General features: G+C 37.2%; 2 protein-coding genes across 2 annotated transcripts in view; both read left to right on the forward strand.

The window, feature by feature from the left end:
• Positions 1-589: 589 nt before the first annotated feature.
• Positions 590-7,774, forward strand: LOC107744375 (uncharacterized protein C6orf106 homolog). The gene is made up of 5 exons (XM_016557992.1): positions 590-845; positions 2,153-2,307; positions 2,717-2,914; positions 4,053-4,357; positions 7,488-7,774. The coding sequence occupies exons 1-5, from the start codon at positions 682-684 to the stop codon at positions 7,521-7,523; spliced, it is 858 nt and encodes a 285-aa protein (XP_016413478.1). The 5' UTR covers positions 590-681; the 3' UTR covers positions 7,524-7,774.
• Positions 7,775-16,547: 8,773 nt separating this feature from the next.
• LOC107744410 (SAM pointed domain-containing Ets transcription factor-like) overlaps positions 16,548-17,788 on the forward strand; it is a 17,326-nt gene continuing 16,085 nt past the window's right edge. The window contains exon 1 of the mRNA XM_016558040.1: positions 16,548-16,766. The gene's annotated coding sequence lies outside the window, so the exon portion shown is untranslated. The remainder of the gene's footprint in view (positions 16,767-17,788) is intronic.

Here is a 17,788-nt window from a genome sequence, read left to right on the forward strand (position 1 = left end):
AGGATTTTGGGGGATTAAAAAAAGGAGTGAATGGATTTTTATCATTGTAGGGTGGTTGTGTCCACACACTGCTAAGATACATTTATATGCAAACACCATGTAAAAGTGAATTTTGCATCCAGTGTCTACTTTAAAATTGAAATATAATCTTAATTCAAGCGATGAAGGATTTTGAAAGTCTGACAGTAATCCGTTGAATACTACTGTAAGGTTAACCCTGCCTGGTTTACATGTTTGAAAATGATAAACAGTTGAAAACATTAGAAATTTAGAAAAGTAATCAAAAAGTAATCAAATGTAATCAGTTACATTACTTTAATAAAATAATTGAAAAGTTACAATCAATACTTATTTTTAAGTATGGTAACTTGTAATCTGTAACCTATTACATTTTCAAAGTAACCTTCCCAACACTGTATATGTGTCAAAGTACCACCTTATATGCTACTATGGCACTACAGTATCATTGGGCCTACTGGTTTGTATGAATGCTCCGGATTACGACACGCCGCAGACACAGTCGAATAGCAACAGCTGACGTTCCCCGCACCATTGTTACGTCGCGCGTGACGCCCCGCCCCGCCCCGCCCGCAGCCATGCGTACTGAGCTTGTTATCGGGTCGCTTGTTATGACTGGAGAAGGCCTCGGACTCAATTAAAACTTATCCCCGGGACAGCCGCATGCTCATGGAGGGCATGGACATAGACCTGGATCCGGAGCTCATGCAAAAATTCAGCTGCATGGGCACCACGGATAAAGATGTCCTCATCTCGGAGTTCCAGAGGCTGCTGGGCTTTCAGCTCAACCCGGCGGGCTGCGCCTTCTTCCTGGACATGACCAACTGGTGAGTCCGGGGACTCGGCCGCGGCCTACTGCTGAACTAAACATAAAGAGTTGACCACTGCGATTTCTTGCTTTAAAATATGTTGCAAGTCAAAAATTGCATCGCTAGGACAGCTGTCATGAGCCCAGTGGAGTTTAAATGGATCTGAAGCGAAAAACACAACAAGCTAATGGCTACTTGACTGTTTACAAAGATGGTAACTGTAACGTTTCGGCTCATATGACCTACAGTAGTGATATTTTAGACATTCAAGCTCTTAAAAATACATTTTCTAAAACATGTTCTTAAACAACTCGGTTTGTCTTATTTATGTCAGTTGTCATTCAAACATGTAACGTTAGCTTGTTTGTGCTAGTGACTCGCTACAGTAGTGGCTGTGTTTCAAAACCTTTTACGTTCCCTATCTAAGCAGCATTTTGGGGGTTTTCTGACTTGAAATGCTGCTGACTAGGATCGTGCATTCAAAATGCTGTCTAGGTAGGGGCTCGCAAATGTTTTGAGACACAGACATTGTCCAATGTTGTTTAGTCACGACCCTTCAAAAATACAATTTTGCCTAAGTTTTTGTTTGTAATAAGCAGCACACTAAGTGTCCATACGTTGTTGTTGTAAATTTGGTGTTTGACGTGAGGACTGGTGTAAAGTTTTCTTTAAGAGTTACGTAATGCACGAGTGTACTTTCATCTGAGGTCTTACACACAGTCCAACACAAGTTTGTCCCACCCTTCTTTTGTTTTGAACATGACTTTAATTTCTGGACTGTTTATTTGCTAAATATATTTCAATCCATGTTTTTGTATGTGTTAACTTCAAATATTTTAAATCAAAAATGGAATGGTGGAACTCTAAACCATTTGAAATGTACTGTTTTTATTGTGTGTATGTGTGTGTGTGTGAGTTATTAATATTGTCTATTTATTTATGGACATGATATGAACCATTTATAGGGTATATATGTCAAAAAAGGGAGTATATAAGTGGTATTGTGATGCATTGTGGTACTTTTAAGATGTTGGGATTGACACGAGCTGTATGCCATGCTTCTTCCAAGTTCAGCTTTATAATAAACCTTCTATTGTACATCATGAATCTTGTTGGCTCTGTGATGAATTGCTTATGTTCCTCTATTGTAAGTCACTGGATAAAGTTTGCTAAATGCATAAATGTAAGTTACATGTTTGTTGGCACTATTGGCTGATGATTAATCTGCTTTTCATACATTTAATTTGGGCATGTTGTTTTGCTCTTGGCAATTACATTGTCCCTGAATCTCCAATGTTGATCTGCCTGTATTCGTGTCTTATCAGGAACCTGCAAGCAGCTATTGGTGCGTATTATGACTTTGAGAGTCCGTACATCAACACGCCGTCAATGTCTTTTGTGGAAGATGTGACGATTGGAGAGGGGGAGTCTGTTCCTCCTGACACACAGTTCACAAAGACATGGAGGATACAGAACACAGGTGAGTGTTTCCTCACTCTGGTTGTAAATATGAAGAGGCTGATGCTCTAACAGATTGTAATTCAGAAACAGCATTAAGACGACTCCATTGTGGAATCTCTTGGGATGACTTAAATGTTTTGTCTTATTATTTATGTATTCAGTAGTCATTTTGAACTGTAATAAACCTAGTTTAACTTAGATTTATTTATTATTAGCAGTCTTTACTTTTATTTCATACTTGTTTCATGTTCATGTTTGTTAATTTGATAGTTTCAATTTCCGCATTATAGACTATTATATTTCCTAAAATTAACTGATATCAGAATATCAATAATAGTTTTGCTTCTTTTAAGGATTGATGATCTAGCCACATCACGTTAAATCCTTTGTTTTGTCAAACTTTAATGTTGTTCCTGTCTTCGTTGCAGGTACAGAGTCATGGCCCCCGGGTGTGTGTCTGAAGTATGTTGGCGGGGATCAGTTTGGCCATGTGAACATGGTGATGGTGCGGTCCCTGGACCCACAGGAGATCTCAGACGTGAGCGTGCAGATGCGCAGTCCAGCTGTTCCTGGCATGTACCAGGGCCAGTGGAGAATGTGCACTGCCACTGGACTCTTCTACGGAGGTGAGATGCAAACGATAAAGTAACAGTCAATGTTTTCAAGATATTAGGCTATGAAACAACTATTTAAAAGGAATGAAAGAAAAAATAGCTGAAAATGTACTTACCCTCAGGTCATCCAAGATGTAGATGAGTTTTTTTTCTTCATCACAGCAGATTTGAAGAAATGTAGCATTACATCACTCGCTCGGCAATGGATGCTCTGCAGTGAATGGGTGCCGTCAGAATGAGAGTCCAAACAGCTGATAAAAACATCACAATAATCCACAAGTAATCCACACCACTCCAGTCCATCAATTAACGTCTTGTGAAGTGAAAAGTTGCGTGTTTGTAATAAACAAATCCATAACTTCAACTTTTTTAAAAATTGTTTACTTTGACTGTTTTTAAACTGTCACTTCTGGCCAAAATAATCCATAAAGTTGCTTTCTCCAGTGAAAAAGTTGTCTCGTCTGAATCAGGAGAGAAATATGCACAGATCAAGCACCGTTTACAAGCGAAAACAGTCCAAAACTGTTCTAAACAAATACGTCTGTGTATTTTGATTTGAGGAGACAACAGGGGATGAACTTTTTCACTGGAGGAAGTGTTATTATGGATTATCAGAGATTTATCCAGAAGCAATGGTTTAAAGTTAAAACACCATAATGATGGATTTGTTTCTTACAAAGATGCAGATTTTCATCTCACACAGCATTAAGTGATGGACTGTGGATTATTGTGATGTTTTTATCAGCTGTTTGAACTCTCATTCTGACGGCACCCATTCACTGCAGAGGATCCATTGGTGAGCAAGTGATGCAATGCTACATTTCTGCAACTCTGGTCCGATGAAAAGGTGAGTAAAAATTAAGCAGATTTTCATTTTTTTTAAACTATTAGTTCAAAAAAGATTAATATGCAAAACGTTATGCAATGACAAACATTTTAAAGCAATAGTTCACTCGGAAATGAAAACTGTGGTCATTTACTCACCCTCAAGTTGATCCAACCACATATAATTTTCTTTCTGCATACTAAAAATAGTACAGTTAGTATAGTAGTATGCCATTTAGAGCATTAGTTCTGCATGTTCTGAGTACTACAACCAACTTTGGTGAATGGAGGACATAAGGCTCACCTCATTCCCCTTGTTGTGCAGATGTGATCTGGGTGATCTTGAGTGTGGAGGAGGGCGGCCTGCTGGGCGTCACACAGCAGTTATCCTCCTTCGAGACAGAGTTCAACACGCAGCCACACCGCAGTCTGGAGGGAGACTTCAACCCTTTCGCCTCACCACAGAAGAACAAGCAGGACACCAATGAGGATAATCTAAAAGACCCCGGGGGCCACTGGGAGGCCCCTCTGGACTCCATTCAGCAAGATCAAAATGGACTCAATCACAGCTCTGTAAATATTACACCAAATGGTCTCCAAAACAACTTTTCAGTAGTGACTTACAGCCAGGTATGTATGCTGTTTGGAGAATTTCATTGAGTTGAAAGAAGATTAGCATGATAGTAACTAATGTTAACTAATGAACCATATTAAAGTGTTACCGAGACTTTTTAAAAACAAAAACAAAAAATCTTACTGACCCCTAACTTTTGAATGGCAGTGTATATCTGTAACAAAATCGTCACACATATATTTAGAATATTCAGTATCACCCAGCGGTAGGTGTAAGTAGTATGTTAGAATAATGAACGATTATGACTACTCTTCACTAATGGCGCTTTTCCACTGCGTGGTACGACTCGGCTCGGCACGGCTCAGTACGGCACGGCACGGCACGGTTCGGCTCGGCACGGTTTGCGTTTCCACTGCAGTTCAGTACCGCTTTAGAGTGGGCGGGATTATTCACATGTCGTTATAGTTGCGCCGCCTCTACTACCACGACTCCTAAAAAAACTTTTTTTTTTTACAAATCAAGTATAATGGGAACACAGAATGATCTTGGAGAGAGCTTTACCGAGCTGACTGTCGTAACCGAATGCGCCCAGGGTTTAAAGGGAACGAATGACTGACAGCCACAGTGGAGAAAAGAGTTTGGGTGAACTTTAATGTAAGGACTTAAATATTCATATGTAGCTCACATTAAGCTATCGTATGGCTTCAGAAGTAACACAGAATAATTCGCACAATCGGGGAAAAAAAATAAAATAAAATCTCGGATTTGGATCGGCTCTCTCTGACCGATACCCGAGCCGAGAAAAATGGTACTATCGGAGCCGATACCCGATATGAATATCGGATCGGCGCATCCCTATATTGTATACTAAATGTACTTCTCAAATTACTAATAATAATAATATTATTATTTTTACGAATACCATACAAGCAAAATATTTTTTCATCCATGTTTTACTTCATACAGCTCTGTTGTGCAGCATCCTATTTGACCAAAAATAAAAACGCAATGTTTTGTTGTAATTGTTACATTTTCATTTGATTAAATTTTTAAAGTGAACCGTACCGAGCCGTACCGTGCCGTACCATGCAGTGGAAAGGCGCCATAAGATGACAAGTCCAGTTCTGTGATCCTAACACAAATGTTCATGATTAAGCGGCTTTTTCCAAAGGTAAGTGAAGAGGTTAGGCCAAGATGGGTTCAGAAAACCAAGATGAAACACTCAGCAGGTCTTTTCAACACTCTCTCAAAATCTTCCTTTCATGCCAAAAGTCTTCACTGGAAACTTCTCAATGTACTGACTGCCGTATGATCTGTTAGCACAGAAGGTCATGTAACAACTGCGTGTCACCTTTTTTTTTCTCTGCCCTGTTTTGTGACGTTTAACCAAAGAAATGCACATTCTGATGATTCACCGTGTTTGGTTACACCTTTCCTCGTTCCGCACAGCTGGGGCTGGGAGATACAGCTAAAACAGTTTCAGCCTTTTGATGATTCAATAAATATCTCGATTCTGTATATATATCTGCTCTAAAATATCTTATAAAGGGTGATTTTGTGGTGTTTTCGTTTATTATTTGACATTATTTTAACTCGACAGCCAATGTCTTTAAGCATATGCAACATTTAAAGGGGTCATATGATGCTGCTAAAAAGAACATTATTTGGTGTCTTGATTTTACTGTTTTAGTTTTCTTTTATATGCACCAATATAACAGTACATGGTAATAAATAGCAATATTCATTTTATTATATGATTAAGTGATGAATCCCACAACATTTTTGAGTGATTATGCAAAAACAATTCTTAAGAATTGATTTATTGAAATAGAGTTATAGTTCCTGAACCCAACCAACAGCATTTTCTCGTATGTTTTCCATGGAATACTGGAAAAACCTGTACTGAATTTCCATGCAGATAGACAAAAAGGGCTGATTGGCTCTCTGCTGACATTATTGCTGACTTGTGACCTGTGTGGTTGATTTAGCACTATAATATTATAACTTAGAAATTGTTATTACGCATTATATTTTTCATGCATCAAAATAGTTAAAGGAATAGATCATACAAAATTTGCTGATTATTTACTCATCCTCAGGCGATCCAAAATGTAGATGAGTTTGTTTGTTTATAGGAACAGATTTGGAGAAACGTAGCATTACATCACTTGCTCACCAATGGATCCACTGCAGTGAATGGGTGCCGTCAGAATGAGAGTCCAAACAGCTGAGAAAAACATCACAGTAATCCACACCACTCCAGTCCATCAGTTAACATCTTGTAAAGTCAAAAGCTGTGTGTTTATAAGAAACAAATCCATCATTAAGGTGTTTGAACTTTAAACCATTGCCTCTGGCCAAATACGAGTCCATAACGCTTCAGCCATTCACTGCAGAGGATCCACTGGTGAGGAAGTGATGAAACGCTAAATTTTTAAAAATCTATTCCGATAAAGAAACAAACTCATCTACATATTGGCTGTTTGGTTTGTTTTCTGATTTACAAAAACACCCTTTAAACTATTTCATAAATTCATATTGAGATGTATATGTCAAAAGGCTGAAAAATAATGAAAGGCATTTTATCTCCCAGTCCCATGTAGAAGTTTGTCCTTCTGAATTTGGCTTTGATGTGTTCATGTTAACGCCAGGGTTTGCATCTGTGAATGTCAATCTAGAGGCTGTTTAATATGCCCTTAATGGGGTTAAACTTTGCCTCTCGGCCACAAGATGGAGTTCCATGCAAGCATGTGAGCTGATGCAGAAATGTTTATTAACCAGTTAAAGCGGTCACTGTTGAAATCTCAGATGACTAACAGTAAACCCATAGCCTAAATATGTTCCCAGTGTAACGTAAAGTTAGAGAATATTTTCTTTAACAACAACCTGCAGGCCAAATATCTGTGTAAAATTGGGTGTTGATACTGTTGTTACTCATTCATTGCTCATCATATTTGAACTAACCCTCAGAATTAATCTATGTGACAATAATAATATTAATCACATAGACTTACACTGAAGGAGGGACTTGAGACAGAGACTTGGAGATCTTTTTATTAAGGGTGCAAGCAATCACTTAAGAAAAGTTTTGAACGGTCAAGCACCATTTCCGTTTTCTTCAGCAAATGTATTTACAAATGGCCTTTGACATAAGAGTTTTATCTCATTGTTTCTGTTTCTTCCCAGGGCATTAATGGACCCTTCCCGTTCGGACAGTCTTAAGATACAGAAACCACTCAGTAGCTCATCGGAGCTGCTGCTTTTGCCCTTTTCTAGGGTTCAGTGAGAGGAGGAAGAGATTTACTCTAAAGACTTGGTGACCCTCCCTCTCCCCCGACGCATCACAACATCACATAAATGTGTGGACAAATCTGTTTGGCTCCAAATCAATATTGAACCAACACCTGAGTTACGCATGTGTGAATGCTAGATTTAGATGAGTGCTAGAAATTCTAAAGAGATATAATGAAAAATACACCGTTTTTTGATCCGTATTGTCACATTACAGCAGTAAATTCAGATGCGTGAGTGAGTGCTCGAATGCACAAGAGAAAGAGAGGCAAGACAGGCAGATGAATGAATGAATCTTACGAGAACATGTCTGAGTCATATTTCACACCAAAATCAATAGGAAAGCATAAGAAATTAATATTTTGCGTAAAGAAAATATAGCATGTTTTTAGGATTTTGCCTCATGACAATTAAGCACATTTCCCCCCAAGATTTCCATTACTGTAATAAAACTGGGCATTTTATTTTTTAGATTATTTTTTTTGTTTTATTTAAATTTTTTTTTTTTTTTTTTTGGTTATTCCAATTGTTCTCACATTTAGTTTACATTTTTGTATAAAATTTGAAAATTGCACTAATTTTTTATAAGCCTAATTTAAATGCAACCAATTAACGTATGGCAAAAAAATATTTTACAAATTAAATATATTTTTGCATTGCATCAAATGATTAATTACTATGAAAAGGTCACAACGAAGGAAGTCTTAGTCTTAAAAACTGGCTTACTTTTCTTTAAGCAATGTATAATTTTTAATTTCTTCCTTTTGGTTTTGCGGTGCAATATGACTGGGGTTTGTTCTTGACAGGTTTTGTGGGAGTCACCTCAATATGTGTGCAACTGAGTGTTTCAGCCGTGCACAAAAGCCATCAACAAAGAATTAATGCCTGTCAAGTAGTTTTATTATTTTTCATCAATGTTCTTTATAAACTGAACAGTTTGGAGAAAAAAGGTCAATGTGCCTACTTGGAGGTTAAATTGTGTAATTGCTTTCATATGGTCCTTTGCCAGCCACAAACTGTTCTCTGGATTCAGTTAAAAAAACAACAACAACAAAAAAGCCCAGCAACCTGTACAGCGTAAATGAGCACATTACGTCTCATTATATTGAAGTATACATCTGTCCTGCCACCACAGGTCAAGTCATAGCTGTCGTCAGAGATCTTGTTGCTGTTATCATATTTGTTTACATTGTTGTTCTGGAGTTCCAGAGTGCTGATGTTGGTTTCCACTTGTAATGACTCGATCCATCAGAGATGATAGCAAGCAGATGTGGCTTTGGTTCCCTTGTTTACTGACCTAAAAGTTCACAAGCACGTCACTGATAGATTTTCCCAATCATACATTTTTGTCATTCACCTAGACCTACGATGGTATTAAGCTGTTTTAAATGAGCTGAGGTGTTTTAATGAGGGGAAAGTATGAGAACGAGTTCATTTTAAAGGAATATTTTGGGTTAAATGCAAGTGGATGTCATCTGTAGGGTTGCAAAGGGGTGGAACATTTCCGGTAAATTTCTGGAAACTTTCCAAAAATCCCTGGAATATTCCCAAAAATCCTGGAAAGTTTCCAAAATTTCTGGAATATTTCTGAAATTTATTGGAAATGTTCCACCTTTTTGCAACCCTAGTCATCTGTGACAGAAAATAATTAGGATTCGTACCTCTCTACCCGAAAATGCATCGACATGTATGTGCCTACAATTGAAGTCTGTGGCACGTGCACTACTTCCATTGTAAGGGCATTTCCCTACACACTTTTTTTATTTTATCTTAATAAGATACCAGTTATTTTCTGTGGTAGCATTTGCATTTAACCAAAAATATCCTTTTTAATTTGTATTCTTGAGTTGTTGCTAAATGTTGAAATGGCAGATTTCAAGCTGGAACGCTCCAAATAATATTTTAATGCATAAAGGAGTTTTGTGGAATTTATTTGGTTTAAATCGTGCCTCTGTGTTTGGTATGATGGAAGGCCGCTTGAATGTTTATATCTTGCTAAATATATATGAAAGGCTGTTTTACTCACCATTTTCTGTTTTGCTGCAATGGTTAGGCAATTTAAAACACATAAACAAAACATTAACAAGTCTCCTATAATGTTTTTCTCTATTGGTCTGATAAACGTTAGGTCATGAAGATGAAAGCGTTTAAACTAATTAGCTGCTATCCTCAAGCAGTATGCAAATCAAGGAGCCCAAATTGACCTTTATGTCAAGGCAATAGAGATTAGAGTCAGCATGTCTTGTTAAATTTAACACGTCAGGCAATTGTTGTCCGTTTCCCCCCAGTTCTATGCACCTGGAAAATTTCGCCATTAACGATACCAACATTGCGTCCAGTGTTTTAGAAATGCTGTGGCTTGAGTTTTACACTGCAAATGATCTATGCAGTGTTTTAAGGGACTGTCCCTTCCATATTCCAAAAAGTTGCACTCACAGTTGAAGCATAAAAGAAGTTAATGTTCTGAAACTGGTCGCCGTTTTATGTTGCCGTTAGGACAGAAGTAAACTGACATTTCGCCTAGTGCTCGGCCCATAAACAGCTCATTGGATGATGCCATCGCTTCATCAGTCAAGTCTTCCTTTGAGCTGTTCTTAGTGAATGTCCTCACCCCTAGCGCTGCACACTTCACAGCCTCCTTCCGATTTATAATTACACTCTGTTATTTTTTTTGTGTTGCTTATGCATGTGAGAAGTGTGATTGATTCATCTGCATGTTTGTAAGAATCAAATTCATCATTAAGGCATTTTAACTTTAAACTCTCACTTCTGCCCAAAATAGCCTGTAATAATGCTTCTTCCAGTGTCTCCAGTTGTCCTCCCAAATCAAAATGTGTTGTGTTGTTCCAAACCCGTAAGACCTTCGTTCATCTTCGGAACACAATTTAAGATATTTTTGATTAAATCTGAGGGCTCTCTGACCCTCACTGCCGCGCTCACGACAGTATCATGACATGTGGCGGCGCCGGCGCTGACCCAGATCCGGCGTGATGACGTAATTACGCCGGATCTGGGTCAGCGCCGCCACACGCTCGCGTCATGATACTGTCGTTAGCGCGCGTCCACAAGTGACGCAGTACAGACGAAAATGTGGAATAAAGTCGTTACTTTTGTTTTCTTTGCTCAAAAAAGTATTCTCGTAGCTTTGTAACTTTAGAGTTGAACCACTGATGTCACACGGACTACTTTGTCGATCATCTTGGTACTTTTCTGGACCTTGAACGTGGTAGTTACCTTGCTGTCTATGGGAGGGTCAGAGAGCCCTCAGATTTCATCAAAAATATCTTAAATTGTGTTCCGAAGATGAACAAAGGTCTTACGGGTTTCGAACAACACGAGGGTGAGTAATTAATGACAGAATTTTCATTTTTGGGTGAACTAACCCTTTAACAAGTTCTGGCCCCAAAAGTCTGAATGTCATTACCTGTGCTCAAATGCAGGATCTTTGTCTCTTCAACTAGCTTCACTTTTCTTCATCATGTTTGGGGTCTCAGTGTCTTTTAATCAACTTGAATTCTGGTGATTTTTAGTGGAAATATGAAGTCAGTTCTCCTCAGGTTCACCCAGGTGTCCTAGTAGAGAAACCACAGGTGTTGTTCATCACATTAACTATGGACATACTTTTATAACCACTGAGTCACAATACCGTAAAATCCATCAAACTTATTTTGTGAAGCGTTTTGATTAAAATGTGATATTTAAAATAACCACTTGCGATATTTTGATATATTTTTATATGATAAACAGTGAGGTTCTGACATCTTTAACTGATTTTAACTCATTTCAATATTCTCCAGTAATACCAAATGAATGCAACTGAATTTCACTAGTGAAGAGTATACTTTAACGATGTCTATTTCTCATCATAAACTGAATTCCAGCACAACCCTGATGTTCTATGGCCCTTCAAGAAGAATATAACCTTGTTTAAACTAATTACACATAGATGGGATGTGTTGATCTGTGCTGAGGAGACCATATCTAGGCAAATATTTGCTCACATCTCAGGTCTTGTGCAACTTTGCCTTGGCAATAACATATTACCCACCTGACAAACATGTAAGATCATAGAAGGACCTTAAACAAATGCAAAGTATTTCCTCTTGGTTTGACAGCTGCTCTTCCCCAAAACTCACAAGCACTTGTGTGGGCTGTGGGAGTTTGAAGCGGCAGGCAGATTCTGTGGTATTGAGCTGATGTTAATGGGGTATAAAAACACTGCTTTAAGTCAAATGAGCCTTGAGCATTTTGTTTAACTATCAGCAAATGTTTCCTGGTGTGGAAAAGTTTGAATAGTTTTTATGCCATTTCCCTAACTCCCTATGTCCGATTTTTCCTGGTGTCACTAAAACCTCATGTACCAAGGCGACAACTGCAAACAAGGAAGTTTCAGACTACAGACTGCAGGGCATTGTCATTAGTGTATTTCACCAGAACAACTTACTTTAACACTGCAGGGTATATACCATCCAAGACTGTGCATTTTCATAATGTGTGAGAGGTAAACACACAAACTTAGACTTGGTATTTACACAGTTGGGTGTAATAGTTTGTTGGTATGGTAAGTAAACCTGTCAGGCAGTTTCAAAGGGCAAATATCTTATTCCTAAGAGCTGATATGCTGTGTAGCGTAGAGTAATGCAGAACACGCTGATAAATCATACAAGCCAGGTGACTATTACGGTAATATGATGGTCAGTTTAGTTGTTTACATGGTGGTTTGGGTTTCGTCAAGCAATTTAAAATGGTGTATGTGTGCAATAACAGTTTGATTACACTGATATCAGCACTGGACTGTGACCATTTCTAACTGACTGCAGAGACTTTGCCATGGGCTGCCTGAATGCAGGTCTAGCTTACCTACATTTTAAGATGACTTATCTATAGTACCTATAGGTACGATAAATACAGGTAAAACTGGAACCTCTATGATTGGTGCTGTTTTTAAAATCATTCCATACTAGTTTAGCATGAACTACATACTAGAATGATGAACAATACCCATCATCAATGCGGTAGGTCAATGCTTAAGTGTCCCACTTTACCTGTATAGACCATAGTCAGGTGATTGGTCAGCTGATGAATGTCAGTCAACTGGCTTTCTGAAATGACTGAAAAAAAAGTAGACAAAAACTCCATAAAACAGATTTGAAAAGTGCAAATTGTGAAAATGTCCTAATCTAGGATATTTATACAGTACATTGTAAAGACTGTGTGACGTGTCTTGTTTTCGCTTGCGTTGAATTCCAATATGGCGTCTAACAGTTTTAGTTCTAAATGCTATTCGATTCTCTATCCTGGCGCCAACTATCGTGAGCTATCGTGTTCGATAACCATCTTAGCAACAACATGCTGAGCCCTTAGGCTTAGAAGATTGACAAAAACATAATTATTTACATAATTTCTTATTTTTGTTAATTTTACATATAGGCTACATAGGTATATCACATACAACACATCGTGTTTTAACGCAAGATAGTTTTAAAAGACTCTACAGTTTGTTTTGAAAATCCTAGCATAATTTTACAAACTAGTTTTACCTTACAAGTTTAACTGGTTTATGAACTTGTGTACATCTAGAATAAAGTAATAAATAATGACTAATATGACCTATTTATGTTTTGCGATAAAATGTCCGATAGAGATTAGAGATTGACGAACTGTTTGGCGCCAAGTGATAGGCCTACGCGTTCTGACCTGTTTTTATACAGTCTATGGTTCTGACATAGGCTATCTAACTTTTCAGTTTATTTCGCTATACTGCAACTTATTATACTAAAACAGCGCATCTTCTCAAGTTTCTACATTTAGGCTAATCACTTCCAGTCAGATTGTGCCTCCTCACCTCAGGTGATCCTATTGTGCATGACTCACTTAAGTATCTGGAGCAACACGTTTTAGTTTCGTTTATCCCTCTAACTAGAGGTAACATTTTATAATTATCTGCTATTTTAATTGGGCAGGCTAATGTAATTGTTTTTTCAATCCACTATTATGATTTGCGTAGTTACAACAAACACATGCAAAAGTGCCTTGTATGCTAGTGATAACATCTGCACAATGTTTAATAATCATAAAGTTTCTTGCCATTTTTAACTAACTGAATGCTCTGATGAGGGCGAGGATGATCAAGCACATTAAAAACTAGGAAATTGTTTAATCATACCTATATATATTTTTTGTGTTTACATTAATGTTTTATCCTGAAATCAATGTAAATCCAGGAAAATCAAGGAAGGAAATTAATTAAGAGAAAACTAGCCTGGTACCTGTTAAAGTTCACAGTCAAGTCTTACCCTGATGTTTATCAGTATATAATATATAAAACATATTTGTCATCCTCACATTTTAATCGTATACAGGTGCATCTCAATAAATTAGAATGTTGTGGAAAAGTTCATTTATTTCAGTAATTCAACTCAAATTGTGAAACTCGTGTATTAAATAAATTCAATGCACACAGACTGAAGTAGTTTAAGTCTTTGGTTCTTTTAATTGTGATGATTTTGGCTCACATTTAACAAAAACCCACCAATTCACAACAAATTAGAATACTTCATAAGAAAAATACCAATAAAAAAAACATTTTTAGTGAAATGTTGGCCTTCTGGAAAGTATGTTCATATACTGTACATGTACTCAATACTTGGAGGGGGTTCCTTTTGCTTTAATTACTGCCTCAACTCGGCATGGCATGGAGGTGATCAGTTTGTGGCACTGAGGTGGTATGGAAGCCCAGGTTTCTTTGACAGTGGCCTTCAGCTCATCTGCATTTTTTGGTCTCCAAAATCATCACAATTAAAAGAACCAAAGACTTAAACTACTTCAGTCTGTGTGCATTGAATTTATTTAATACACGAGTTTCACAATTTGAGTTGAATTACTGAAATAAATGAACTTTTCCATGACATTCTAATTTATTGAGATGCACCTGTAGTCATTGTCACATTTTGAGAGTTTAGTCATTACAAAATGTCATTTATTGTCTTACAGAAGTTAAAATCCAGAATAAATGCCACAACAGATACTCTTCATTATACTTGCAGCAGAACTTTCTTAATTTTCTTTTAGCTTCTTCACTTCTTCACTTCACTAGAAAATAAATTATTTACTAACTTGCACATTGCACAACGTCACTAGAGCATTTTGTTCTTCCCATAACATCTTTGGTTTGCTAATTTTAGGTTTCAAAGAATATTTATACTCATCAACACTTCCTAATTGACAGCCTTTTAGGAGGGTACATCTACACATGAATAAACTTATGCCCAAAAGGCACTATTCCTAATGCTTTCAACATCCATCATGGAGAAGTCTGATGGATTATGGATTGAACCCAACTCAAACTCTGGCTTTCATGTGCACAGTCTCTTTCACAATGAGCCATTGACAGCATCAAGTGAGTTCTAGGTGTGCACATTCTGACAAATGTCTCAACTGAACTTCATCATAAACGGACACCTTTGGCAGTAACCTTTCTGTCCATAAATGGTTATATTGTGCATGAGAAAGTTGTTTCAAAGTAAGATGGTGAAAGGAGTGCATCTTAAACCTGCGTCTTTCTAACTGCCATGCAAATGAACCCCCTCTGGGAAATGTGCTAGACAAACAAAAATACAGAGAAGGAGCGCAAAGTAAACCTTTGTTTGAAGCAAGACATTCCACAAGTTTCCCAATTGTTATCTTAGCAGCCGTCGCTCTTTATAGTCTGGAAATAACATTTAAACCTGTGTTAAACTGTTATAGATATTTAGGGATGATATTACGCAGCATTTGGAAATCATATTTTTGTGTGTGTTTTTTTTTAAGTAAAAGTATCTAAACCTCCTTAAAACAGTATAAATTTACAGTGTAAGTTTATTTTATCTTGTTGCATTGGGAGGTTTCTTCACAGACACATTTTTTGCAATGTAAAAAGACTGAAGAAATCTGTGGAATAGCATGTAAAATGATGGTCTGATATCCAGTCTTTCTCTGGCTCACTCGCCGTCTTTATTTTCTATTATCAATAAAGTCTGTATTAAGTGTGTGTGTGTGCGTGTGGTTTGCATTGGCGTGTCTGTTTTACTGTGCAAACATTTTGGCATGCTGTGTGCTTGCAGATGTATCATCAGCACATTGACGCACAAACTCTCCGAAATATCTGGAAATGTACTTTGTGTTTGCATCATAATTTGTTACCAAGAGAAACGCCTTGAACAGTGATATATCTGTACCATAACATCTGCACATAGCTAAATATACAAATAAAAGAAGGCATGTATTTCTGTACATATGCATCTTTCTAACAGATTTTATTTTTAGTTTATTTATTTAATGCAAAAACGGCCTTTTTGATCATTGAGTTATTGGGTGAGTTTCATGAAACCCCATTAAAAATAATTATATTTTGCATAAAGAATTATTGTGTGTGTGTGTGTGTGTCTGTGTTTCCTTTTTATTGTGAGGTGACATTTTTATTTTTGACAAATTCGTATATAATCTAAATAAAAATTCTATATATTTTGCATAAAGAAGAAATTCTAAAAAACTATAATTATAATGAAAATAATTAATTTCCTTTGGTTATATGATCTTTTGCACATACAATATTAAAATAAAAACTACAGACTGAAATTGAATGAAAATTTGCAAAACAACTAGGCCATCTTGCCATATTTGCCCTATCATATTTCTCATAACTGTTGTCATTTAAGATAAAAAAATGGATGTCAGACATTTAATCAGGCAGTTCCTCTGGTAACTGTGTCTTTCCTCCTATGAGGGTGGGGGTTAGCGGTCCACAACAACGGACTGGCATGTCAAACGCCTTCAGGCTGGGAATGGGGCACTGAGACAATGTTTACACAGTTTAATATGGCCTGTGTATAAAAGTGCGACGGGAGTCAATGAAGCAAGCTTTCCTTCAGCAACTCTTACTTGAAGTCTTGTGCACACCCACATCAGGTGCACTCACTCACACACACACACACACACACACACACACACTCGTCACAAGCAGTATTAGCCATTGAGGTTAGTAATGTGGCACTCCACAATTCCAGCTTGTCGCGTTCCCTGTTGAGTCTGTAGGAGGCCTAGAATTAGACCCACATTTGAGAAACAAGCAGAAACCAAAGGAAACAAGCAGAGGCCTTCCTGATCGCACCTCCAACACTGTCTTCACCTGGACAGGTAAGTCTGACTGGCTACCTCCTATCAATTCACTTTCAAGGGCAACAACTCCTGATATTACTGCTTACGTGTATTTGATCTGTATTTGAGAAGGGAAAAGCAAATATTTTGTAGTTCATATGACTAGTCAACAGTTTTAGACATATTGTACATTCTGGCAAAGTTCTCAATGTTATGAACAAATATTCTTCCAGTAACGATAATAGAGCATTCATTCAAAGTATTGTATTATTGTATTATTCTCATTTATGCATTGTTTTGGTAACATTTTTCTGAAATAATTTAGTTGGACATTTGTCTATGATGGTTTAGAGAAAATTCAAAAGTAACGTTCCCATAATGTTTGCAAAAAATTTAATCCAATGTTCCTCCTTAACTTTGCTTTTAACATTCACATAACCAAGAAAAAGTTTTTTTTTTCTTCGGAGAACATACAGAAATAACGTTTTCATAACCTAATGGGAACCTCAGCACAACATTCTCAGAACACATTTTTGGTTAATGCTTGAATGCTTAAATAAGATTTGGCTACACCTAAATTGTGGATGTAATTGTTTACAAAACTAAAATTTGTAAAATTGTGAAACAATTAAAAATGCACGTGTTGGAGCAGATAGTAAAGGTAAAGCATCATTGCACACATTCGTCTTTCACTATAGTGTTAAAAAGCATCCCAGGATGCACTTCATGACGTTGGGAAGAAGCTCAAATTTGGATAGTTTTTATTTGTGCAAAATGTTTTGGTCACTAAATCATTCCTATGCTTCTATTTGTGCTATTCCATAGTTTTCATGAAATGAAGAAATTGGTCATAATTAAGAATGAGGGGGTGTGTCCAAACATTTGACTGGTAATGCAGTTTTTGTGCAGCAAAACACATAAATGCATTTGTAAAGATGTATATTTTAAGTTTTATAGGCAACCGAGCAATCCACTCTAAAAAATGCTGGGTTAAATATAACCCAGCGCTGCGTTAAAAAGGGACAAACCCAGCTATTGGGTTGTTTTGACCCAGCGGTTGG

The sequence above is a fragment of the Sinocyclocheilus rhinocerous genome, unplaced genomic scaffold (assembly GCF_001515625.1).
Source record: "Sinocyclocheilus rhinocerous isolate Xijiao unplaced genomic scaffold, SAMN03320098_v1.1 scaffold1488, whole genome shotgun sequence".
Lineage (NCBI taxonomy): Eukaryota > Metazoa > Chordata > Actinopteri > Cypriniformes > Cyprinidae > Sinocyclocheilus > Sinocyclocheilus rhinocerous.